This window comes from Myotis davidii, unplaced genomic scaffold (assembly GCF_000327345.1).
Source record: "Myotis davidii unplaced genomic scaffold, ASM32734v1 scaffold902, whole genome shotgun sequence".
Taxonomy (NCBI): Eukaryota; Metazoa; Chordata; class Mammalia; order Chiroptera; family Vespertilionidae; genus Myotis; species Myotis davidii.
In genome coordinates this window covers 712,280-739,524 of record NW_006293951.1, presented here as the reverse complement: position 1 = coordinate 739,524, position 27,245 = coordinate 712,280, and the positions used below count along the sequence as shown (strand labels likewise).

The following is a 27,245-nucleotide window of genomic DNA, read 5'->3' as shown; positions in this document are numbered from 1 at the left end:
ATACCTAAGTTCAAATATTAGTTCCAAAATTTATCAGTTGGATGGCAACTAGAGATTCAACCTTTCTAAGTTTTCTCATCTATAAAATAGGCATACCAACACCAACCTTACTGGTTATCATACAGATAAAAAAATTTGAAACATATAATATGTATAAAATAGTGACTAGCACACAATAGTTGCTTGGCACATTGTAAATTAATTTAAAAAATAGGCCAGAGATGTTCAGCCCTTGCTCAAGATGCCCTAGAATCTATCAATTACCTCAGGAGGTCATAAGGTTCTCAAAATAAAAATCAATCTTAATTCAGTTTATTTTTAAAATATATAGGCTACATCGCTAAAAGAAAACATGGATTACTGGCACTTTTATTATTAAAAGATACTGGCATTTCTAAAAGCTAAGATTTCATGTCATAAGCTCTTTTTACTAAGAAAAACGGTTGAAGAAAATATCAATTTTTGAAAGTAATGTAAATTATAAAAGAATGATAATTTGTTATTCCCCATATGTTCAGGGAATACAGTGCTAGAAAGGCTTTAATGATTATGATTGTCTGGTAAAATATTCAAGGTCAAATAGTGCTTTTTAAAAAGCACAGGTAGGTTTTTAAATATGATTATTTTATTAATCTGAAAATAAGAGGTGGTGAGTACAGAGGTTTTGTATCCAAAGACTTGGTAAAGAATAACCCTGGTTCTGAACTGCTGGGTAACTCTAAGTACTAAAATCTCTAATTCCTTTAAACTCCAATTTAATTATTTAAAATATCCTATTTAGATTACTTATGCAGAGCATAATCAATATGGGAACAGAATTACATGATGGGTTGGTGCCCAACTGAAGGCTTTCTGAGGAGAGAAATGTGATGTATACAGATGATCCTCTGGAGGATTTAGGGGGAAAAGGCAGTAAAAAGGAACCCTGGACTCTGCTACATTTTGTGAGTAAACACCTGTTGCCTTCTGTCTTTCTTCTCTCTATCCCTTCTATTCTCCCTCTATCACTTCCTCCTTTTGCTTCCTCTCTCCCTCATCCCCTCTCTCTCTTTCATTCTCTGTCCTCCCTACCACTACCAAATGTTTCATTTTCTCATTTTGGTGAGTGTTAGAATAATAATATTTTGATAGCAGGTGAACAAAATGACTCAATAAAAGGTTGGGCTTTTGAGGTTTTCATGTCTGAAGACAGAGACATACTAGGGAATTACTAAGTGACTAATGAGCCAGAAATTAGTGCATTGGTGAAAACAAGAGAAGATCTTAAGTCTACCCCTAGGTAGTTGAAAAGTCAGAGAAACTGCACCAACAATTGACAAAAGAAATCCAAGATCTGTATCCAAGTGGAAGGCTTTTCCTGAGGGTCAGTGGGGAATAACGAAATTTGATCATCAGTTTCAAGAGTACAGTCACATTGCTTAGGAAATTTAGTCTCAAACAGCCTGAAATTGCAAAAATATTTTTTAAAGTGCAATCTGAGCAAGACTAAGAGATTTGCCATAGATTTAGAGTGGCTAAATCTATTTTTTAGATGAAATATTTCTTTGCTCAAACTTATGAACTATTCCAGTAATTGTCATATGCAACCATTAATGAAGATGAGATGAGGAAAAATAAAACTGTTTTGAAACTAATTCATCTACCACAACTTTTTAATTGTATTCTTAAACTATGGCCCAGATTTCTTCTAACTGGCTCTCGTTATTAACATTGCTAAAATGATTTCATAATTTCTTAGGAATTCAGGTTTCCCAGATTTTAAACTGAGCCATTCTCTAGAGATATGGTCAAATAAATAAATAAATAAATAAATGGTCTAATATGCTTAATAAGAATATTTTCCCCTCAGTAGTTTACTTTTTTCTTCTGTGCATTGCATGACATTACTAGAAATCCACTTTAACAAATCCCACTCCTTTTACCTGATGAAAAGAACATTTAATGTATATTTAATTAGTGCATAAAGAGATCTATTCTCTATAAGGAAGTCTTTCAATCACAAAAAGGAAAATCAGGGAGTTTTTAAAAATAAAGGTCTGTTTATGACTTATGAAGTTTATCATGTAGGTACATAGACTCAATTCTATGTTCAATTTATAGGATTTTTTTTTTGCCAACCTAGTATTTAAGCAATATTTCACTGCGATCTATTAATGCAATAAAATATCAGATAATATTCATTAGTGAGAATATCCTAAGTTGAAATGTTTAAGATTAGATACTGACAAATATTTTGAAATAAGTTATAGCAGCTTCCTTTTAAATAATAAAAACTTATAAAATTATTTTCAAATTTACTTAAAAAACTCAGCAGCTTTTGGAATATAAAAATAAATGCTACATTTAGACACTTAGCTTACAGGTACATTTAAATAAATTCTATGCTTTTCTGCAAGATATAAGATTCTAAACATAAACACACATTGTCATGTTTCCAAAGTTATGTAATCAAGATAAAATGACCTTTAACAGTAATTTTTAAGAAAAATTGTTAGTCTTCAAAAACACTTTTCATTTTTCTCCTTAACTAAGTTGTAGTTGACCTTTTGCTTAGGCAAGAGTAAATTTCATAACTAAGAAAAAATTTCCCAGTGATTTATGTCTGTTGCAAAATAACAGTTAGGTTTCTCTGAGGGCAAGGACTGGATTTATGCACTTTCTTACGACTCCCCCCCCCACCCCCCCGCATTTAAACAATTGTAGTAAAATACATATAACATAAAATTTGCATCATAACCATTTTAAGTGTACAGTTCAGTGGTATTTTTTCTTTATTTTTCCAATTTTATTAAGATCAAATTGACACATAACATTATATAAGTTTAAGATGTACAACATGTTGATTGGATACACATATATAGCAAAATGGTTACCACCTTGTGCTTCCTGACACCTCTGTCACCTCACCATTTCTTTTTTTGTGGTAAGAACACTGAGGATACGCTTTCTTAATAACTTCCACATATATAATATGTCATTGTTAACTGTAATCATAATGCTGTGCACTATATTTCTAGAACTTACATATCTTCTAACTCTTGATCAACATCTCCCTCTACCCCCACTCTCCAGACCCTAGTATTAAAGTTTCATATCTCTGTTTCTACAAGTTCAAAGTTTTTAGATTACACATATAAGTGCTATCACACAGCATTTGTCTTTGTCTGACTTATTCTGCCTAGCACAATGTCCTCAAATTTCAATCATGTTGTCACAAACGGCAGGATTTCCTTCTTTCTCATGGCTGAATAATATTCCATTATATATATAGATGTGAGTTATACGACTTCTTTATTTTTTTTTGGATATTAAACCACTATCAGACATAAGACTTGCAAATATTTTCTCCCATTCTGTGGGTTGCTGTTGCTTTTATTTTTATTTTTATTGCCTCTTTAGCTGTGCAGAAGCTTTTCCGTTTGATGTAGTCCCAGTTACTGATTTTTTGCTTGTGTTGCTTTGCTTTTGGTTTCATATGCAAAAAATAATTGCCCAGACCAATGCCAAGGAGTTTATTTCCTATGTTTTCTTTTAAGAGTTTTATGGTTTCAGGTCTCACATTCAAGTCTTGAATCAATTTGAGTTCATTCTTGATAGTGGTATAAGATAGGGGAACAATTTCATTTTTCTGTATGTGGTTGTCCATTTTCCCAGCATCATTTATTGAAGAGACCATCTTTCCTTAATTAAGTAGACTTGGCTCCCTTGTCAAATATTAACTGACAGGTGTTTATTTCTGGGCCCTCAATTCTGTTCCATTAGTCTAAGTCAGTAGTTCTCAACCTTCGGTCCCTTTAAATTCAGTTCCTCATGTTGTGACACAACCATAAAATTATTTTTGTTGCTACTTCCTAACTGTAATGTTGCTACTGTTATGAATCGTAATGTAAATATTTGATATGCAGGATGGTCTTAGGCGACCCCTGTGACAGGGTCGTTTGACCCCCAAAGGGGTCTTGACCCACAGGTTGAGAACCGCTGGTTTATGTCTATTTTTTATTCCAGTACTATACTGTTTTGATGACTATAAGCTTATAGTGTAGTTTGAAATCAGGAAGTGTGATATCTCTGGATTTGTTCTTCTTTCTCATGATTGCTTTTACTATTCGGGTCTTTTGTAGTTTCACACAAATTTTAGTTTTGTTTTTTGTATTTCTGTCAACAATGACATTAGAATTGCACAGAATCTATAAATGGCTTTGGGTAGTATGGATATTTTAACAATATTCTTACAATCCATGAAAATGGGGTATCTTCCCATTTGTTAGTTTCTTTCATTAAAGTCTTATAGTTTTCAATGTATAGACCTTTCGCCTCCTTAGTTAGATGTATGATGATGAACTTTTTGTTTTTTGATGCTATTATAAATGGGACTGTTTTCTTTTTTTCCTTTCCTTTTCAGATAGTTTGTTGCTAGTGCATAGAAACATGATTGATTTCTGTATGTTGATTTTGTATCATAGAACTTACTAAATCTGTTCTAAATGTTTTTGGTGGAGACTTTAACATTTTTTATATGTAAGATCATATCATCTGCAAATGAAGATTATTTTACTTCTTTCCTTATGATTTGGATGTCTTTTATTTCTTTATCTTGCCTGATCACTCCAGTTAGGACTTCCAGTGCTATGTTGAACAAGACTGTGAGTAGGCATCCTTGGTTTGTTCCTAGCTTTCAACTTGGCACTGTTGAGTATTATATTAGCTGTGGGTTTGTGGCATATGACTTTTATTATGTCCAGGTATGTTCCTTCTATACCCACTTTTTTGAGAGTTTTTTTTTTTTTATCATGAAACCATGTTTTATTTTGTCAAATGCTTTTTCTTGTGAAGAATGTGTATTGTGCTGCTGTTGGATGAAATGTCTGTATATGTCTGTTAGGTCTATTCTGTCTAAAGTATGGTTCAAGTCCAATGTTTCCTTGTTAATTTTCTGTTGGGATGATGTATCCAATATTGAAAGTGGGGTACTGAAGTCCCCAATGATCTTTCTTCAGATCTGTTAGTATTTGCTTAATATATTAAGGTGTTTTGATATTGGGTCCGTACATATTACAATTATTATATATTCTGGATGACTTGATCGCATTATCATTATATAACGACTTTCTTTGTCTCTTGTTACCATTTTTGGCTTAAAGTCTACTTTGTCTAAAAATAGCTCTCCTTGCTCTCCTTTGGTTTCTATTTGCATAGAATATATTTGGATCCCTTCACTTTCAGTCTATGTTTGTCCTTTAGGCTGAAGTGAACCTCTTGTAGGTAGTATACAGTTGGATTTTGTTAGAGAATTCAGTCTATTTACATTTAGAGTAATTATTAGAGTTAAGGAATTATTAATCCCATTTTTTTGTTTTCTGGCTATTTTGTACTTCTCTTTTCCTTTCTTCCTCTTCGCAGCCTTGTTTTGTGAATTGGTGATTTTCTGTAGTGGTATGTGCTGATTCCCTTCTCTTGACCTATTGTGAATCTACTACATGCTTTTGATTTATGGTTCCCATGAGGCTTATATAAAACATCTTATAACAGTCTGTTTTACAATAATAATTTGTTATTGAATACAAACACCTCTACCATTTTACTCTCCCCCTTTTATGTTTTTAAGTGGCAATTACTTCTTTTTATATAAAGTATTCATTAACAAATTATACTAGTTATAGTTATTGTTAATACTTTTGTTCCTTAACCTTTATACTAATAGTTAAGTGAGTAACACACCACCATATTACAGTATTCTGAATTTGACTATATGTTTACCTTTATCAGTATGTTGTATATTTTCATGTTACTGATTGGCATCCTATCATTTCAGTTTGAAGAACTTGTAGCGTTTCTTGTAAGGCAGGTCTAGTGAACAAATTCCCTCAGCTTTTGTCTGGGAAAGTCCTTATTTCACCTTCAGTTCTGAAGGATGATTCCGTGGATTATGTACTTTCCTATGTCTTTGGACTGTCTTATATTGCTTAGGTCACAGCTATATTTGAGAACTGTATCCTTCAATTTACATATGAAATTTAAAATAGCTAAAAATGTAAGATTTATGTACATAATTTTATTAAGAAAGTAGAATTCTATGGTATAACAATATTTTCCTCAAATAAAAAATTAGAATCAGTCTACATAATACAATAATGTCTGAAACTTAAACTTTGGGGGTATAATTTAGCTTTCTGCTTCAGAAGGTTTCCCAAAGGACTTTAAGGTACAGACAAAACAAGAAAATGATTCTGGTGTCACAGATGGTCATCTATTTTCTGTTAAACATGAGTATCCATGATATTGCTTATACCCAATATTTTCTTACTGCCAATGCATTTCTTCATCCTCTTCCATGTCAGGTAGCTTCCTGCTACTACCATAGATCTTACTTGAAACAAAAAGTTCCACAAAACCTCATCTGCCTAACTATAACATATGGTCTAAAATTTAGACCCGTGGGCAGGATGGTACAAACACTTTCTGACAAAGAGAAAGGGGCAAAGGAAACATGTGATAGCACCATACATCATGTAACATTTATATTTTCTCAGGTACTATACCCTGGGTGCTCTACTGGCTTCCACACAATAGTCCTCTTAATATAATAAGAGTACTCTGTGTTATCTACCTAACCCAGGGTGAGGATAGATGGAAAAATTACTGGGTCAGATGAGTATAAGGTATATTTCTTCTTCAGATTTCATTTGCTCTTATTCCCAATGAATGATGCAAATTTGCAAGTATAACTTTGTGTTTAGATATTTTTAAATTTTTTTATGAAGATGACTAAAAACTTCAGAATAATGTTCCTTTTTAATATTTCTATGCTTACTTTGCATATTTTCAAATCATTAATTAATCATACAGCATAAATGTAACAAAAACTATTTTATAGAGGCTCTTTAAACATAACTGAACAATTTTAGAACATAGGAATGTAAGCAGCTTGATGAAAGGATTAGTATACTATCCAAGTGCAATTTTTTCTGTGAGAAGAGATAATCTGACATCTAAGGTGATCTAATTATTCTTTGGGCTAGCCTGTTATTCCTTGACATTAACATCTATAGCCTTTGAATGTTCATTATATCCAGTCAAATGTTAAAGTGAACAGAAGTGATACTGTCCTGAAAGTGGCATTGTCCCTTTTAGAACTTAATTTTTATTTCCTTAATAGCTTCTCTAGTGAAACATGCTTAAAGATTACAAACTGAAGAGCCTACGGAATCAAGAGAATTAAAAAGTAAAGAAAATTGATTCTTGTACTATAAAAGATTTTACCTACCTCTGTGGAATATAGAACATATGCTGGGGAGGGGGTTTATAGAGGACTCCCTCATACACAGGCCAGAGCCCACTTAAAATTCTGAAGAGAGAACTCTTCCCACAACCATTGGGACCAGTAATCAAAAGATGCATTCCTTCTTGTACCTAAAGTGAGAAATAAAATTACAAACTGCAAAATAATTTCTTTGGCAGCATTTAAAAGTGATTTATTAAAAAAACACACATTTCAAACACATGATAACCTAGGATGGGCAAGGATTCAAAGAAAAATAAATCAGAATCAACACCCTCAAAGTTGGCTTGGACTATGCTCTGAAGCTAAAAGTATTATAAATTAATCCAATCTGAAAGACAATGAATCTTCTTGAAATGAGCATTTGGCTTTCCAAAATTTTAACTGGGGCCTTGTAATCAGATACTATCACATATGTAGAAACATAACCACATGGAAAATACGACACTGTTAAAATTTAAATTAAAATACATTCAATTTCATTTTATTTATATTAATATTTATTTAATTTTATATTGAATGAAAATACAACTTCATTGTATTTGTCGGTTGGAGTTATTAGCTATAAAACACAGTTATTCTAAGAGCCAGCTGGGTTGTTTAATTTTGTACTTCAGCAGTCTGAAATGTTACAGAAATCACAAAGCTCATAATCAGAGAGAGAAATTTATTCCAGTTCTGCTTTATTCAAAGATAAATAAAATATGTTTACTAAACCGAGACAGAAGAAAACAAGAGGGTTGTAATTTAGTCTTTTGTCTAGGGATGCATTAATATATATATATTCACACATATAATATACATATATATGTTTTATATATGTGTGTGCATGTATACATATATATACACACAGTTATATAGGTATAACAATAAAACAAAAGTTATCCATTATTGATTGGACATTTCTCTTTAGAATCGCTCATCTTATTTACCATTTAAATTTAAACATTTAAATATCATGAGTTACCTTTCTACTCAGGATTGGGAAGTTACCTTAATGTGGTATTCAAAGGGTATTGTGAAGAACAAGGAAAAGAAACACCATTTAAAAGTGTCATCTACTTCTACGAACAACCATATTTTTAATTAGTGATTTAAAAATGAATATAGTATGAAAGTATGAGAGGAAGAAAGTACAATATATGTGTAGCTATATCTTTGTATAGTATGGATACAAATATCCAAGCATCAATGATGTAGAATACATCATATTGAAAACTCAAAAATGAAAGAGCATATTATTTGCATTATGTCAGTATAAAGGACCAACCAGTTCAATGTCTATCCTTGACTCATTGGCTGTGTATACTATAAGCTGAAATCTTTTTGTTGAAAGAAGGTAGTGGGGAGAGGAAGGAAGGGGGGAAGGGAAAGAAAAAAGAAGGATTGGGATGGAGGTTAGATAAAGGAACTAGGAATGTATATAATAAGTATATGTAAAGCAAAAATGGTTCAGATTCATATTCTGTCTAAATAATTAGACATTTCCTTGCCAAACATTGTTTGAATATCTACCATGTGCCTGACATTCTTCTAGGCATAGTGGTTACAGTGATGGCCAAGACAACGTCCTTGTTCTCATAGAACTTACATTCCAATGGAAAAAAAAGTAATAAGAACATGAATAAAAATTAAGTAGTGATAAATGCTAGGATGACAGCAAAATAAGAAAGTTTATTATAGAAAGATGGTGGCGTTGTGAGTCTGGTGTGGGGGCTTCTTTTGACTAGGTGGTCAGAAAAGGCCTCTTTGAGGAGGTAACATTTTGGCTGAGCCTGGGTGATGAGAAGCAACTAGTCAGATCTGGGGGAAGAGCATTCTAAGCAGCAAAGATACCATCACAAGGATATAAGATAGAAGCAAGCTTGAGACTACAAAATCTACAGATATTTTTCTAAAAATATATAGATTTTTTCTCTTTAATTGTAACCAAACTAAAATGCTATTTTGATAAAATAAAGTTCAAAGGAAGATCCTGGGGGAAAACCCAGAAAGAATTAATTTGTGATTTGCTGTGCTCTTTGACTAGAAAGAGGACTAAGGAAGTTAAATGTTGTAGAAGCATAAATACTTCGCAAATGATGTTTTTAAAAGTACCTGTCATGGCAAAAGGCACATTCACAAAATAAAACAAAAGTTAAATATATTTTATTGACTTTTTACAGAGAGGAAGGGAGAGGGATAGAAAGTTAGAAACATCGATGAGAGAGAAACATTGATCAGCTGCCTCCTGCACACCCCCTTTGGGGATGTGCCCGCAACCAATGTACATGCCCTTGACCAGAATCGAACCTGGGACCCTTGAGTCCGCAGGCTGACGCTCTATCCACTGGGCCAAACCAGTTATGGCTCACAAAATATTTTAATAGGGTCATCCTCTGTTAGGAATTCTTAGAAATGTAACGCATTTTGAGTCATAATAGGAGATTTTACTACATTTATATTTTTAGCATGTTTTCTGATATTTAGCACACAGACATTATGGAGTATAAAGAATTCCTTGTTTGGCTGACTACATGTTGAGCTTTGAACTATGGACCAGGAAGTCATGGGTTGTGGGCTCAATCCCCAGTATGGGGTATGTAGGAGGCAGCCAATCAATGATCCCCTCTCACCATTGCTGTTTCTCTCTCTCTCTCTCCCTCTCCCTTGCTCTCTGAAATCAATAAAAATTATTGATAAAAATTAAAAAAGAATTCCCACATTTATTAAATTTTATTCTCCAAATGTTTGTTGTTGTTTTTTAAATTCTGAAAGGCCAACAAAAGAGAACCTTTTCCTTTAAAAACCTGTTTGTCAATCCATGAAAAGGAAACAACTTTCTATTATATTTTAGGGACCTGAGACTTCAAATAAAACTTCCTGCCTGAGTAAAAAATAAAAAATTATTATAAAAGTGTACTATAATAACATCTTTGTAGCACTTTAAAATATGTAACACTTGTATTATATTATTTAAAAATTTATTTCATATAAAAATAAACTGAGCTCAAGTTTTTACAGAAAGAGGGTGATGGCCCTAGCTGATTTAGCTCAGTGGATAGAGCACCAGCCTGTAGACTGAGGAGTCCCAGGTTCGATTCCTGTCAAGGGCACATGCCCGGATTGTGGGCTCGATCCCCAGTAGGGGGCGTGCAGGAGGCAGTTGATCTATGATACTCTCTCATCATTGATATTTCTATCTCTCCCTCTCCCTTCCTCTCTGAAATCAATAAAAATATATTAAAGAAAAGAAAGAGGGTGATGTCCACAATTATATAATTAGTAGGTGGCAGAATTTAAGACTCTTACTCTATTTAATAAGTGTAACAATAAAAATTGATATTATGAACTTAAACAACCAAAGTGTTCTACGATAGAGGACTGGATAAAGAAGATGTAGTACATATACACAATGGAAAACTACTCAGACTTAAGAAAGAATGAAATAGTGCCATTTGCAACAACATGCATGAGCCTTGAGAATATTATGCTAAGTAAAATAAGTCAGTCAGAAAAAGCTAAGAATGATATGATTTCACTCATATGTGGGATATAAAACTGAAAATTGTGAACACAGACAGCAGTGTGCTGGTTGTCAGAGGGGAGGGGATGAGGGGAGAAGGGGATCCTAATAGAAGGTGACAGCAGAAGATCTGACTTTGGGTGGTGGGCACACGCTGCAATATACAGATCTTGAACATAGAAACCCACACCTGAAACCTATCTGTTCATGTTGACCATTGTCACCCCATTTAATAAAAAATAATAATAATAAAGAAAAAAATAAACCAAACCTGACCAAAAAAAGAGAAAGAAAATCTCTATACAAAAAGTTATAAATTATAAATTGCTGAACTACTAATAAGTAATTAAATATTCTATGTATGCCTCTTCAAATGTTTTATTTCAAATTTATTTAAGATTATGGTGCACCTTTGGCACCTAATTGGTATCATGCTCAGATCCAAATAATTAAAGAACTCTATAGGTCTATAAATGGAAAAGTAAAGCCTCATCAATTGTAGTTAAAACACAATTTCTCTTACATTTATTAACACAGAATTTCCCTTGTTCAATACTTATTCTTTTCCTGCTCCCTTATTCATTGGTAAATACCATTTTTAAGAATTAAAACTTGACTACAAAGTCCATACTAAAAGCATTTAGCACAATTATTGTCATGTTTGTAATTCTGTTATCAAGTCCAATCGTCTCTTTGTTTGGACTAAAGCTCTTATGCCTTCATTGCAGTCATTAATGCTTATGAGCAAATTATTTTGTACCTAAATTCTAAAATATCTGAATTTTACAGTGCTTTAAATAAAGGCCTTAGGTTTATTGACTGTTTTTACATCATCAAGACGTAAAATATTAAATAATAACTCTTATTCTCAACAGAGTTATTAGAAACTAAATTCCAATCCACAAATCTGATTTTTTTCTAACAGAAGATGTGATTATTTAAAACACAATTAAATTTAGAGAATCTGTAATAACAGGAGTAAACCTGCTAATGACCTTTAACCTCATATTTTAGTAAATTTATTATAATTCAGGCTTGTAGTTTTTGAGTAATTCCTATAAGAAAAAAAAATAAAATTTATTTCCAGATATTAATTTTTGAGGAAGTTTTCTACTGCTCTCAAAAGTTACCTAGCAAAGGCTCTCAGTGCACTACAATTTTGATATATAACCTGACAATAAAGCAATAGGAATCAAATTTCTCTTTTTCTCTGCTTTCTGAGGAAGTAACTGCTTCTGGAATTGAGCCACTGTGCATACCTTTCTTGATTTCCCCTCCTGTGCACATGCTCCTCCAAGTATTTAACATAAGGTACATGAATTCTGAGTTGTTTTGTATTAGTGTGATGGCAACAATCAGAAGATTCTTGAATATCATCTTACTTTGAAGTTTAGACTGGAAGCCACCACTTCTCCCGTTGGTGTAATTATGGGAACATTTTCACAAATAATTCCATGATCCACATCAATAACTTTTCCTGTGAGTTAAGGAACATTTTAAGTTACAAAAGTCATCGCATGTTATTGCTAATTAAGTATTTTTATAACTTCATAGTTATAAATCATAGAAATAAATGGAAATATATATGTTATATTTAAAGCAAAGTGTAATGCATACTGGGATATTTTGACACATCTATTTAGAAAATCTCTATCGGAAATTTTATTTTGCAATAATCTGATGTCAAAATCATGAGAGCAAAGCCAAACTCTAGCTGATGTAACCTACCCATAGTCTTTATAACCACTATTTCTCTAAGTTAACCTTTCTTCTGAATAAACACAGTCCTGCAACAAGGAATTAAGACACAGAATAACACAATTTTAAAAAATAGGACAACCAAACTTAAGTTTTAAAACACAGAATGAAGAACAATGTGATATTAGCTCTAGTTCTGTTAATCTTAAAAGTAAACAATTCATTCTGCCATATGTGTAGTTTCAAAAATTAATTCTAGAAATTTTGTCCTAAATAAAAGTAGCATAATAATTTTTTATGCTAATGTTATTCACTACTCCTCAAACTGCAACACTAACTTTGGGAATAATTGTTTAAATAATTAAATGTTGGTTCCTTGTAACAATTAAAGGCTATCATCTAAAAAACTTTGGTTCTGTTGATAAACACTTAAATATAGAAAAATAAAAAAAACTAAAAGCATTTAGACAGATCTCAGTGGATAGGGGGATGGAGTGAACGAGAAGAGATTAACCAAAGAACATACATGCATACATGCATAATCCATGGACACAAACAGTAGCCTGGGGAAGGCCTAGGGTGAGGTGGAAGCTGGGGGAAGGGGGCAAAAAGTGAAAAAATGGGGACATCTACAATACTGTCAGCAATTAAAAAATGAGTTTAAAACCTTTGATTTCCAGTGTGTCACTGAAAGGTAGTTCTATATTAGCTCCGTTCTTGTCATGGTTTTCAGATTCTTGCACAACAGCAGTTCTCTTATAAATGCCTCTATTAACTTCATCAAATACCCAAAACATATTGTACACTCGAGTAGTATAGCCTGCTAATTCAGTGACCTAAAACCAATGCAGAGAAATAATATAGAGTTAATATACCCAAGATAGACTTTAAATAAATGTACCTTCATATAAGCTTCTTGATTTAACATCAAAGGTCCTATTTTATTATTCATGAAAAATAGATAATACATCTGACAATGAAAACAAGTAACAGTAAAAATGTTACCAAGAAAGCAACATAGCTGCCCAGCCAGCATGGCTCAGTGGTTGAGTGTCGACCTATGAACAGGGAGGTCACGGTTCAATTCCCGCACAGGGCACATGCCTGGGTTGTGGGCTTGATCCTTAATGTGGGACTTGCAGGCAGCAGCCATTCAATGATTCTCTCTCATCATTGATGTTTCTATCTCTCTCTCATTTTCCCTTCCTCTCTGAGATCAATTTAGAGAGAGAGCAAAAGCGAGAGCGTGCAACATAGCAAGGTGTCAACGTAAGATTGATTGGAATTATAAAATACATTAAAATTTATTCATTCAAGTCAGGGTTCAAAATGAGAGATTTCAGAATATTAGTGAAACTTAAAAAATTTTCAAAGTTCTTATTTAGCCTATTTACATAACAAATTTCATTTCCAGAAAATTAAAAATTTTGTGAAAAGCTTAAATTCATTCAAGGAAATAAAAATTCTTCATTTTGGCATTTTTTTCTTCAATTTAAAATGGAAGATTTTAAATAGAAGAAAAATACATTTTTTTCTTATTATAAATGGAATGTTTCTGAGTCAAATTGATTATCAAAATTCCTAAGCGTGGCCAGAGAAAATACCCCTGCTAGAGGATACCAATATTGGGAGTGAGCTCAATGAAAACTTTAAATCATTTTCAGTCCAAATCCCACAATTCACAATATTTTCAGGCAAAGCATGATTTATATGGCCAAAGAAAAACATTAAATATGACTTTTTTTTCTAGGAGAGAATGTAAAATAACACAAGATGAAATCTCTGCTTCAGTCCAGTAGTGTCTTGCTTTTATGCGGCCAGTTGTCCAATTTAGATGGACTCTCCAGCTGTTTTTCTATTAAAAGAACATCTTGTTATCAAAGTACTGTAAAATGTGACTCATCTTCTGTCAAGACCATCTTTCTCAGTGAAAAGGAAAGCACAAAAACCATTTCCTTACAGAAATGTTTATAAGGAAATTGGTACTAATAAGCAAGGCATGCCACTAATGAATGTTTTTTAAACAATAAATTGTGAAATAATTCAACAATGCTGACATTTAGGTAAGAATTTTGTGTGTGCAAAGATTAAGCAGTAAATAAGTAGGTGTTATTGCTAAAAGCCTCTACCACATGTCTCTACTGTGTGTGAGAGTCTGTAATTAGATTAGTATTGCATTTCTATATGTTAATGTTATAAACATTTAAAGGGTAATGTCTAAAATGTCATCTAGAAGAATTTCTTGAGTTTCCAGGTAGAGAAAAACAGAGCTAAAGATTAACAAAATACAGATTCAAAGGAAATCTGGGTAAATATATTTGCATAGAAAAAACCCAAAACCAAATGCAAAGGTCAGTTAAAGAAAGGCAGGAGGCAATGACTTAGTAGACCAAGTTGCAAGGTGGAGTGGGCAAAGAGTGTCTGAAAAAAACTGAAAATGTGACTGTGGGTTAGTTACTTTGGAATACAAGAGAGGGACTCTAAAAAGGAACCTTTTTACCTCTGGAGCTAGCAAAGAATGCATAGTACTTTCATATGCTGTCACAGTAGTAGTAAGATTGTTTGGCAGTGACCATTCTATGACTCAAAGAACATTCAGGCAGAATAAAGCAAAATGCAATTATTTACTGTGTTGGAGAGGATCTAGAAAAACCAATTGATATTCTTTCTGTGACTTAGATAGCAAAGTGTTAATGAAAGAGAGATAAAAATTTTATTTGTCATTTGATTTTAATGATACATAATATGTTACATAAAAAATCCCTAAAACTGTCTCAGATTATAAAAATTACTATTTGAAAAAAATTTTTAATTGAGTTGTTTTGGTATATGGCCCTAAATAACTGTTTTACTTTGTTGGTTTAAAAGAAACCAACCAACTCAATTCAATTATTTAATGAAACTGAAAGTTTTGTCAGCAAATCACAAAATTTATAACTCTTTTAAATGCTAATTTAATTCAAGGCTGATTTAATAGGCACCTAAATTTATAATGCTGATCTGGCAATTGATATTAATATAAAAGTTACATGAGTAATTAATAGTGAGACTGACTGTCCATGGGGATATTATCAGTAATAACTCAATTGAATAAAGTGGTTTTAAATCTTAACCCTGTCATATCTGCAGGTCTTATTACCATTACTTCAACAAATATTTATTGACCACATATAATAGTCCAACTATTAAAATGAATATTAAGAATGTAAAGATGGGTAAGATAGTTCCTACTTTCCACTCAAGGTCTGGTGCAGAAGACAGACAATTATAAAGTGGTAAAAACCAGATGTACTGTGAACACAGACCTGGAAGACCCAGACTTTACAGGGAAAGTAGGAAGAAGGTGGAATCACAAGCACATTTATTTGTGTTTGGTGAGGTTTAACTTGTCATGAAGAATGAGTATAAGTTTGCAAGGTATATAAATAATTTTATTGAGTACATTTATTCAGCACATAATATGTATTGTTTTCTGAAAAAGTCAGTGCTATCACTATTTTCATTTAACAGATGAGGAAACACACAGAGGTTAAGAAACTTGATCAAGTTCACATAATTAGTAAATACTGGGGCAATAATTTAAATTTAGGCACTGTCTCTAGAATCCACACCTAAGGACTTTTCTTTTTAGTTTAAAAACAAATGTGTCATATATAGACAGAAAAAAGAGGAATTACAATAGTGTCAAAATTAAAGGGTATTAGCAGCAATACATTTGGGAATTGTTCTCCCTTAACTTTATTATACACTTCGCAATTTTTTTTAATCCTCACCCAAGGATATATTTTCATTGATTTTTAGAGAGGAAGGAAGAGAGATAAAGAGAAACATTGATTTGAGAGAGGAACATTGATTTGTTGCCTCCCGTACCCACCCCAACCGAGGATTGAACTCACAACCTAGCTACGTGCCTGGCTGAGAATCGAACCTGCAACCTTTTGATGTACAGGACAATGCTCCAACCAACTGAGCCACCTGTCCAGGGCCTCTTTACAATTTTTGATAAGGATATGTTTTCAAAATACTAAGTATATCTGGTAATTTGCATTTTGCTTGATTTTCATGTATCTCACAGATTGACAAGAAATGCAAGTACCTCTTTATATGAAGACATAATCCGTTCAATGGCATCAGCTCCAGAGGCCAATAAATTTCGAGCAGTGGTAAAGGCTTCTGTCCGTTCACTAACCATAGCTTGTTTTTGGCCGTCTTCTAAATATAAAAGCAAATTACAAAACTATTTAGTTTTTTTCAAGTAACTAAATGTTTTTTTTGTATACAAATGAAGTTGTGGTTACAACAGCCATATGTAAAATGTTCAATAGTATTAGCAAGTTCCTAGATATTTAATGAATTATTGAAAATAGAATAATTGTACCAGATTTTTTTTGAAATCTCCCTTTTGTCTTATTTTTTTTTCTAGAAAAAGAGCTAGAAAATTAAATTCATAAGAATTAAGAACTATTTTCATTTAGCATTCTTACAACCCTTTCCAAATCCAACACCCTACCCTTACTGCAGGAATCAAATACTATTGATTTGGTCAATGAAATCCAACTAACTAATATAAGCAAATGTTTCTAGTGTGGTTCTTTTAATATAAGTTCAAATTAGCCGACCCTCATAATTTAGTCTCTGTCTACCAGTTTCAATCAACCTTCACCTTAGTACAGCAGCTCCCAAATTTGCAATACTCTGTTTACCCTCTGATACCTGTATATATGATTTCGTCCGACTTTAATATACTTCCATTCTGGGTTTTTTTGGTAGCTCTTCAAGAGTTAATTCTTTTTTTTATTTCATAGAAGAAGAGAGAGGGAAAAATAGAAATATCAATGATGAGAGAGAATCATTGATTGGCCGCCTCCTGCATGCTCCACATTGGGGATCAAGCCCACAACCCGGGCATGTGCCCTGACCGGGAATCAAACTGTGACCTCCTGGTTCATAGGTCTACACTCAACCACTGAGCCACACCAGCCAGGCTAGAGTTAATTCTTTAGTACAGGTTGCAGTGGAAACCCTGGTCTAGCTATTCTAATGGACTGTAAGTTCCTTAAAGGACAAGACTGTGTGTTTTATTCCTTATTCTTAGTACTCAAAACGTGTCTATCATATAATAATCCTTGGTGTATATTAAATGGATGGATGGGTGAACATCCCAAATTTACTGTCAATGCAAAATTATGATCAGGAGCCAGACTAGGTTTGTATCCAGGCTCTACTACTTATTGGCAAGTACTAAGGTAAGTAGAGTAAGCTACTTATCCTCTCCACGCCTATTTTCTCACATGTAAATGAGGGAAATAATAGTACTACCTTAAAAAAGTCTATCTCCAATAGTTGTTGTGAGGTTTAAAGGTTAAATACAAAGGAACTGTTAGCCCAATGCATGGCCTATAATAATACACACTCTAAATGTTAGCTGTTATTATTTCCTCTAGTTATTATAGTTATTATTGCATATCTACTCAATTTATTCTTATTCTTCAAAATTATTCTCTCCAGATCATTATTTTAATCTTTCCATCTATTTCATTATCTATCTTATCCTTCTATAGATTATTTAAAAAGTTTTAAGTCAAAAGCTGTAAATTAGTGAAAATGTTAGAATGATAAGATACTCATAGGCCCACTTTAATATTTATTTCTCTCTGATTTATCTCAATGTGAAGGGTTTTTTTCCATAACAATATAATTAACTTGTGCCCTACTATGACTACTAGATACTTTCACCTTTACTTGCTCATAGACAGCTCAGCTGAATTGGAAAGGCATCTGTGCATAAGGAAAATTCACTCAGCAGACATTTACTGAACACCTAGATGTATAAGAAATTAGGCAATGTGCCATAGGACATGCAAAGGTAAGTGTTATTTTCAGACTCTTTTCTTGGGGAGCTTGCAGTTTGGTAAGAGAGAGAAGTCAAGTTCCCAAATAACTATGCTGTGGGCAGTCTATGATAAGAGTTAATATGAGGTATTTGGAGGAGGCAAAAATTATTTTTTTTTGTGTGTGTGGAATTTTTATAAGAGTTTAGTTGAGCCAAACAGATGATTTCAGGGAAACAAGATCTCAAATGCTCCCACAAAAAATAATTTCTTGCTGCAAGAGACAGGGAAATGCTTTATGGAGAAGTATATGGTGAGGAAGTCCTCAAAAGCCACATACAATTTTAACACATCACAAGTATGGTATAAGCAATGACATGAAGGGAAATTTTAAGCAATACCAACAGAATAACAAGTAGCTTGGGCAAAATAAAGTATGGGTTAGTGTCAGGCACTGATTTCATTTGAGTATCAGAATCACCATGAGCTCACGGGGACCTTTTATGAGAATCTAATTTGGTCTATTCTGTTAAACACTGCTCTAAAGAACTATCATTATTTCCCTTGACGTTAGTTTCCTTGAAGAATGTAAAAAGGAAAGCTTTGAGCACTGGTATAATTGAAGAGTGAAAGATATTAGATAAATAGACTAGGGACAGTGTGTAGATACTCTTAAACACATTTAAATGTGTGAAAAAAAATTAGATAAGTCACACAAAAAAATTACCAAGGGATTCTCAGCAAGCTACCAAAAATAGCGAAATGCTGGATCAGTTAAAGCACTAAGAATAAAGTATTGGCTCACAAAGAATCTGGCTGATGATTGAAAATAACTATAATATTTTTATGAATATGGGTTAAAAGGGGTTTGAATAGTAGCTATCACTGACAACCTCTGTTAAGAAACTAGCACAGACAGACTTGTGTTTGATATGGCATGGTACCTCCCATGTTGCTTTGGCAGGTTAATGTGTATTGGGTTTTCTTCATGTTTTCAGCAACAAAACTACCAATAGCTCTGGACAGATTTCATTTCACTTTTATTCTACTGGTTGTTCTTTGGTAGGCACTGTGAAAGCAGTGCCAGTACTATTTCATCAAGCACACAACGGTCAACTGCATAAACTCTCTAGGGCCAGATTCCTTAGTGTCAGAGATATAAACTCATGACCTAAAGCACTCACCAAATACTTATTGTCCTACCAAATATTTTAAATATTTTATCAAAAGTTCCTCATTTAAGGATTTAATGGTTAATATTACATCTGCTTATTTTACTGACACTGTTCAGCTCTGCTAATAAGAAGTATGTATGCAGCCATGGACACATTTTGTTATTTCACTGAAGAGGCAAGAAAGGATGAAAAAAGCTAAGGTTGTATCATTATCTATTTTTCCAAACCCATATAATTGTACAATATAGAGAGTAAACCCTGATATAAACTATGCGGGTAATATTGGCAGTGCTGGTGCCTTAGATGCTTTCTTCCCGGCTTGTGAAGGTGTCTGGGATAATGTCTGGCAGGAGGGACCTATAGGTAGCTTTCTCTGGCCTTACCCAGAACTGCTTTTGATATGATATCAAAAATGGTTTATAATGTTAAAAATTTGAGATTATAGCTCCTAGGTAACTATTTTTTCTTTCATGTAATTTCAGTTTTTCTCTTACTACAAAGCAAACGACGGGCCAATGTCCTCTAAAAATATATAATAGAAACGATATAACACTATTTCAATGCTTTTTCAACTAGTTGGCACCATGATTAGTTGGTCTCAAACTAAGTGAAGTTCCTTATACATCAAGTTCCCAAATAGCTCAGATAGAGGCAACATGATCAAGGGAAAAAAAGCAAAGCTCTAGGAGTTACATAATGTTTTCTAGCCTTAACGCTTCTACCGTCTGTGTGACTGGGGTAACTACCAGGCTCCAGATTCAATGACCTTTAAGGTCCTCTTCTGATGTGAAGGTGGCACAATTCCATATGCAATTTTGTAACATGAACATGAATATTAACATGATCCTACCCTTAACCATAAGATTTCTCTTAAAGTTGTACTATAGATCTATTTTTCTTTTCTCCTCTCCCCACAAATGTTATGTAGGTTCTTCCTCCTATCTGCATGTCACTCTGATGTCCTAATCACTTGCAAATGCCTTGCTCTTTAACAATAATAATCATACCAGCAAATATCTATTGAGCACTTCCTATGGGGCAGGTATTGTTACAAGTTTTATATATGTGACCTTCTTTAATCCTCCTAACTACCCTAAAATTTCCCCCATTTTGAAAATGAGGAAATGAAAGCACAAAAAGATGAAACGATTTGTCTTTAGATATAGCCTAATAAACAAAAGAGCCAGATTCTAGACTCCAGAGCCTACATGGTAAGAATATAAATAAATATTAACAATTGCTTCCACCAAAGTTCTTACTACTTGCCAAGGACTGTGTAAAAGCACATTAATACAATGTATGTAATTTCATATAATTCTTTAAACGATATATTATCATCTTTACAGTTAAGATAGGAAAACTGAAGCATATGAAGTTTTGTCATTTTCTGAAGGATGAATACTAATAAACAGCAGAGTCTAGATTTAAAGTGACCTGCTTCTTTCCTCTATCTTCCTGTTCTCTTTGCCATTCCTCTCACTCACCCATTTCATATATATACAGTGTCATACACTTAATTCCTCTCTAACATAAGGGACAACTCAGGGCATAAGAGTAAATTGAGATTGAAGACTAGATTAGACTATCTGGTATGCAATTCTAAGACCTAAAGCCTCAAAGATATGTCAGTATCTTAAAAATAAATAATTTTGTCTGAGTAAAATGATAAAATTTTCATGTGTTAAGTCATTATTGGTCAAATATATTTAGTAAACACATATATGTAAACATTATAAGCATAAATATAGTAACCTTAGAAATTACAGAAGATATTGAGGCATACTCTCATAATAATCTTGTCATAGGAATTCATTGAGATTATAGCTCCTATGAATTTCTTCTATGAAATTCTTATATTGTTTTTCTTTGTATAACATTTTCTTTTGAAAAGAAGTTTTAAGAATCAGTTTCATTTGCATCAATGTTATTATTCCCATCTAAAATTTTAATGCTGTTTCTTTAAATTAACATGGTGTTTTCAGGATTCATAGAATGTATTTTGAACATCTTATTGCATCACCTACAGAAGTAAGATTGTTATATTCTTTGCATACATTGTTTATGTCTTAGTGGTCTCTGTGGGGTTAATTTGTCACCATTAATAGCTGCATTTTCCCTGTTCTATGTTTACTCCAGGGTTTTCTAACAAGACCAGTGCTTCCAAGGACTAACAGAACTACCCCATAATCTTATAATTGGGGCTGCTGTTAGTATACATTATATATGAAACTTTAAAAATATCCATATACTTAGAGAGAATCTTTTAATATAAAAGATTCAATATACCATGAATATCTGACAATTTTGTCAAATTTCTTAATAAAACTGATCTTAAGAACATAGGTTTTGGAGTGTCTTTTTTTCGTTAATACGCTTGAAAAAGCAATTTATTTTTTATTTAATTATGAAAATATTTAGTCCAAGAATACTCTTAATAGCAATGACTTTTTCAATATAAGCTTTTTAAATGACATTTTGAAAATATAAAAACAGATAAAATTCCGTTTTCCAGTGGTCTAAACACAGTGTCTACTGTTGAATTGTGGAGTATATGTATTGAATGTTGTATATGCATAGCATTTCTCAAAGGTTTGACAAATCCTAATTACTAAAATGAACAATTGTAGGTTAAGAATGACTCAAATTTGACAAGTGTTTTTATAAGAATTGGTTAAAGTATTTAGGTACAGTTAAAGTGTAAAAGCATGTGGTAATTTTTTACTTGTTTTTAATTAGATGCCTTAAAACAAATAACTACACCAAAAATAACCACAAAATAATGTGAATTCCCTTACATTATTTTTAGTGTTGCCTTTTGTTTTTTACATAGTAAATGTCACCCTGTATCGAGAACATCCAGAGCATGCGCTGTACTTTCAAAACATGACTCCATTAAATCCTCACAGCAGCCCTCCGAAGTAGCCTTTCTGATGATCATTTTATAGATGAGGAAACGGAGGTTTGGGGAGTTTGGTTAATATGACTAACACATATAAGGGCAAATAGAGGGAAGGCCAAGAGATGAGAAAGGCCCAGGCTTTTGTCTAGCTTCTTCAACTCGAAGGCCAATTCGGTCAAGTGGTTTTCAGACAGGAGGGTGTATATTGTATTTTTCAGAAAGACCAGGAAATGCTGCTTCTTTATTTTAATTCCCCTATTTCCCTGCCAATTAAGATCCAAACTCCCACCTCAATCAAGTAAGACACAACATTTTAATGCCCCTTTTGCCCTTATCTTTGTTATTCCAAAGGATGACAATATTGACAAAAACCACTGAGATGGTGATAGGCTAGAATTAGACACTTGCTATTTGTAAACCTTTCCCCCCACAATACCACCAAATCATGCTACATAGGAGGTTATCTATGTTACCTACAAGTAGAGCAGACTTTGTACCATGGCATGAAGCACTTTGTGAAAAAGTATTCCTTGTTGTCTAACTTTTTAAATAAAATTAGAGCAGACCCAGTTATAGAACATTTATAAATTTAATGCATTGGACGTGCACAACTGAAGTTGGCAATGAGAAAACTTACACTCTTTTTGAAGGTACTTTGTTTTGAGTTTAAATGTTAAACTAGAGAATTATTTTATATAAGGCAGTATAATTAAAATTGCTCAAGTTCAACTCCCAGAAACACTGCATCAGAGATCTCTGAAATATTTCAGAACTGGAAAGTTCTTTTGAGCAACTTATCTCCTTTTTTTTCATATTGCTGGTCTTATCTTTGGACATTGCAAAGTCTTCCATTGTTTCTGACTATTAATGACTATAGAACAATGGCTACATACAGTTTCACTCACACAGAACAAGCAGTAATACTTTCAAGAGAAATAACCTTAAGCATATATTTGAGATTAAGCATAAATGCCATTACCACCATCTGCAAAGCCAGTTGCAGTGATAATAGGTACAGCCACCATAATTAGTCCACTGCCGCTCCAAACATACTTCATCAAGAACTGCTCTATCATAATGTACCACAAACGTTTCGATAAAATGAGGTTCATCTGATCTGCTAAAGCTTTGTAACTTTTCTGGAGTTGTTTCATTTCTACCTATAGAGAGAAAAAGAGTTAAGAATTAACTTAGCATGAGCTATCAAAATAAATATTGTATGCTTGAGGACTTTAAAGATAAGTTACATATTAGCTTGCTTTATTTAGTATTATATTATCTATGATTCTAACAACCAATAAATACAGATTAATATCAGATTTAGTCATTATTGTTTAGATTTATCATACCTGTAACATTAAAAAATAATACTCAGTAAATATAATGCTAAGTATAAAATATGTAAGTGTAAAATATATATAAGTGATTTATAAGCATGATTTTAAAATTATATGTATGAGATGTTGAAACCAAATATTCTGCAAGACATGAGTAAACAATGCTAGAATCTTATCCTTCTTGATTATACCAAAACTATCTGAAAATAAGTATATGATACATATATGTGTAATTAGACTCCAATTTTGAACTAACTCAATTTATTGGACTTTGTCTTAAATTCAAGAAGCCTACAGCATGATATAATTTACATCACTAAGTTCAATGATTCAAGAAGACTGACACATCAATATGATTAATACAACATATGAGGACAATTTTCAAGTGGGAGTAGAAGTTTTAAATTTGCTTTAAAGTTTCTTCTTCAGATTGGTACTGCTATAAAAAAATTTTTGATAATTGATGATGCTTTAAAAATTAAATAATTCTGCCTCGTAATTAAAATACCATTTTCAACTTTAGAATACCTTAATATTTTATTTGCCAGACATTTGGATTAGGACTGCAGATGCATCACCTTAAAATTTCTGCCATATTTAATATTATGAAGTTACTGTCATGCACTGCAATTTTAGGTAACTAGGCTAACTATTTTAGGGATCTGCTTAAGGTTGAAAATCTTCAATATTTAAAATAACACTCTGGAACTCTTTCCTCCTCCTCATTTCTAATCTTAGTTTTTCTATCAAAGTTAGACAAAACTTCATTCCACTGTCTCTTTTTATTTGTGTCAAAATGTGGTACTAAGAGTAATGGAAAAGCATTGGTGAGCCCCACTCTCCTAAATTTCTTAAGACTTAGGACAGTCCATCATTGACCAGGAATGCAAAACTGTCAAACTTGTTTTTCATAAGAAAACATGTTTCCCTCCCTTGAAAAACAACAACAATAAAATACCACCCTAAATTTCCATCTCAATAGTTGCCAAACATATATTTTCTTCTAATTCTGTAGAACCACCAACTAAGTTAGGGATTTGAGTTTTAAGAAAATGCTTTAGAGATAATTCTGAGCACAGTTGAGTAAGAGGGGTGAAGTAGATTATTTTCTACAGTGCTGAATATTGTATTCTCATGAAACTTCAGAAAAGTTTACCCTCTATAATTTTTTTAACAGCTTGTCATTAAACAGGGTAATGAAGCATGTATTTTAATGAAGGTTTAAGGTGTTACAGGAATCTAAAACGCTAAAGAAGTGGGTCCATCAATAATAGTACAACAGATGGTATCTAGCACTGAAGTGGCCGCTTGAACATGCTCACATTTCACCCATCACCTTAATTTCTCTTACCTTATGTCCTCGGTAAAACGCAATTTCTTCAACATTGGCTATAATTCTGGAGTGCACATACCGTAAATAGCCTTTTCTATGCGCTTCTTCGGCCACCAATTTACCAAACTTGGGAGAGCAGGCTTTCAACACTTTAGCAGTGGCATATACCACCAGTCCTGCTAATAGAGTGGGTCCAATTGGGCTCGCACCTCTGGATGTAGCAGTCTGGATGAGGGTGTAGGAGGTCAGAATTACATCTAAAATAGGTTTGGTCAGATTGGAATACAAGTGAGCCACAGACTGGGAGAACATCATAATATCTTCAGTAAGAGACTGGTCAGGGTTTGCCAGCCTCCCATCCATATTGATCACTTTATAATAAGTCTGATTCGTAAAATAGGTTTCATAGGCATGGTCTACCAAGCGAGTTCTGAAGGCCAAAGCCAATTTGCATTCCAGGTACCTTATGGCACTGTTGACAAAGGTGGCAGGGATGGCAATCAGAAGCCACTTGATCAGTTTGATGATGAAAGTCCGAGGCTTCTTTTCCACAATGCTTTTCACGATTTTCCCATCCAGACCAGCCACATAGATAGACAGAAAGGTTCTCGAGATGAGAGCCACCGAGTGGAGGCAGAGCCACCCTGTCTCCGTGGTCACAAGTTTTGGAAAGAGGATCTTCCGAAGTTCTAGGAGCTGTTTGAAAAAATCTGCATTCACTCCGGGCGAAGGTTTTTTACCAGGAATCTCGGTGCAATGCAGTGTTTCTCTGTTCTCTGCAGCCCCGCGAGCTTCTTTTTCCTTCCCGTGGCCAGTTTGCTTTAAATGCTTGCTAATGATGGGGTAGAGGGTTTTCACAGCATATGCCGCAGCCACCAGGCAGGCGGCCCTTTTAGCAGCACCCGACCTGGTCCATTTCACTCGATCAGCTGCTGCATTTAGCATGTGTATCATTTTCCCAGTTACCCAAACCAGCTTCAAAAAGGATAGTTTTAAAAGATCATGCTCCACGGGGATCCCCAGCAAGTATTTCAGAAAGTGCTACAGCGTTCCATACTCTGCAGCGTTTCTCCTCTTCTGTTTTTTTTTTTTTTTGGTTTTGTTTTAGTTTTGTTCTGCTGTGACAGACGAAGCGGAGCTCAGTCTCCACTGCATCTCCTGGGGAGGATTCGCTCAGAAGCTCAAGCCGCAACGAGCCGCCCCAAGCTCCTCCCTCACCGACCCCTCATTGGCTGTGAGGGCGGTGGGACCGTGGAATCCTCGCTGCTTCCCTTTGAACCTTTAAAACGAGGAGAGAGCAAAATGAATTTCATCCTTAAACTGGAGTTCAGCGAGTTAAATGTCTATTTTTGGAGAGGTCGAATCAGGCAAGCTGCTGGCAACAAAACCTGCCCTAGCCACTGAGCATGCTCAGCGTCACTTAGAAACCCACAGAAGTTTCAGAACATACAGCGATTCTCTGAAGGTTTTAGTAGATACCACAAGGGGAAGAGCAAAAAGAAAGGGAGATTTCCAAAAGCTATAAAACGGGATGGAGAAGGAGAAGACGCCAGGGAGTTGAGGAAGGAGGGATAAGATGCTCAACGTAAACTGAATAGAAGAGGGCTGTGAAATGAATCTGAGAGGGAGAGAGAAGTGACAAAGCCAGGAGGGCACCGGGGAAAAAAATACTTGGATCTGTTTTGCGGTCCTGTCCCCATCCATTTAATTTTTTTTTCTATGATTTTATATGAAGACCCAGAACCTACCAGACAAGTTGTAATCGAGGGTATTATTTGTAAATAAAAAGAAATCTTCTCTATTATATAAACTAATTATCTGCTCTATTTCCACCCCTGTGTTTACTCCTCCTTATAATAAAAGTCTTCCAGCCCCACGACTGCTATTTTTAGCAATGGAGCTCTGATGCACTGGTATTTATTTACAAGGTGGCTACTAAATAAATGAGAGCAATGTTTCACTTCTACTACTCCCTTGTGTCCCTTGCTACTTGGAGGTACTGTGACTCTATAATCAAATGTTACCCATTTGGGAACCCAACCAGAGTAGGACAGTTGGAAATAGCTTCTCCAAGAGCTTACTTCATTATTCAAGAGTTCTTTCTCTTTCACGGGCTTTTGTTTGTTTGTTTTGTTTAGGCTTAGAGATAAATCCATTGGTTACTCCCCATTTATATTTTAGTTATTTG

The 27,245-nt window shown here is 33.7% G+C and overlaps 1 protein-coding gene across 1 annotated transcript in view; it reads right to left on the bottom strand.

The window, feature by feature from the left end:
- ABCD2 (ATP binding cassette subfamily D member 2) overlaps window positions 1-26,323 on the bottom strand; it is a 50,621-nt gene extending 24,298 nt beyond the window's left edge. Inside the window, exons 1-6 of the mRNA XM_006767838.2 lie at window positions 25,076-26,323; window positions 23,367-23,547; window positions 16,579-16,694; window positions 13,150-13,318; window positions 12,167-12,261; window positions 7,265-7,410 (exon numbers count right to left, since the gene is read on the bottom strand). Coding sequence (XP_006767901.1) covers window positions 7,265-7,410; window positions 12,167-12,261; window positions 13,150-13,318; window positions 16,579-16,694; window positions 23,367-23,547; window positions 25,076-26,011 — 1,643 coding nt within the window. The 5' untranslated portion in view covers window positions 26,012-26,323. The remainder of the gene's footprint in view (window positions 1-7,264; window positions 7,411-12,166; window positions 12,262-13,149; window positions 13,319-16,578; window positions 16,695-23,366; window positions 23,548-25,075) is intronic.
- Between the last annotated feature and the right edge of the window lie 922 nt (window positions 26,324-27,245).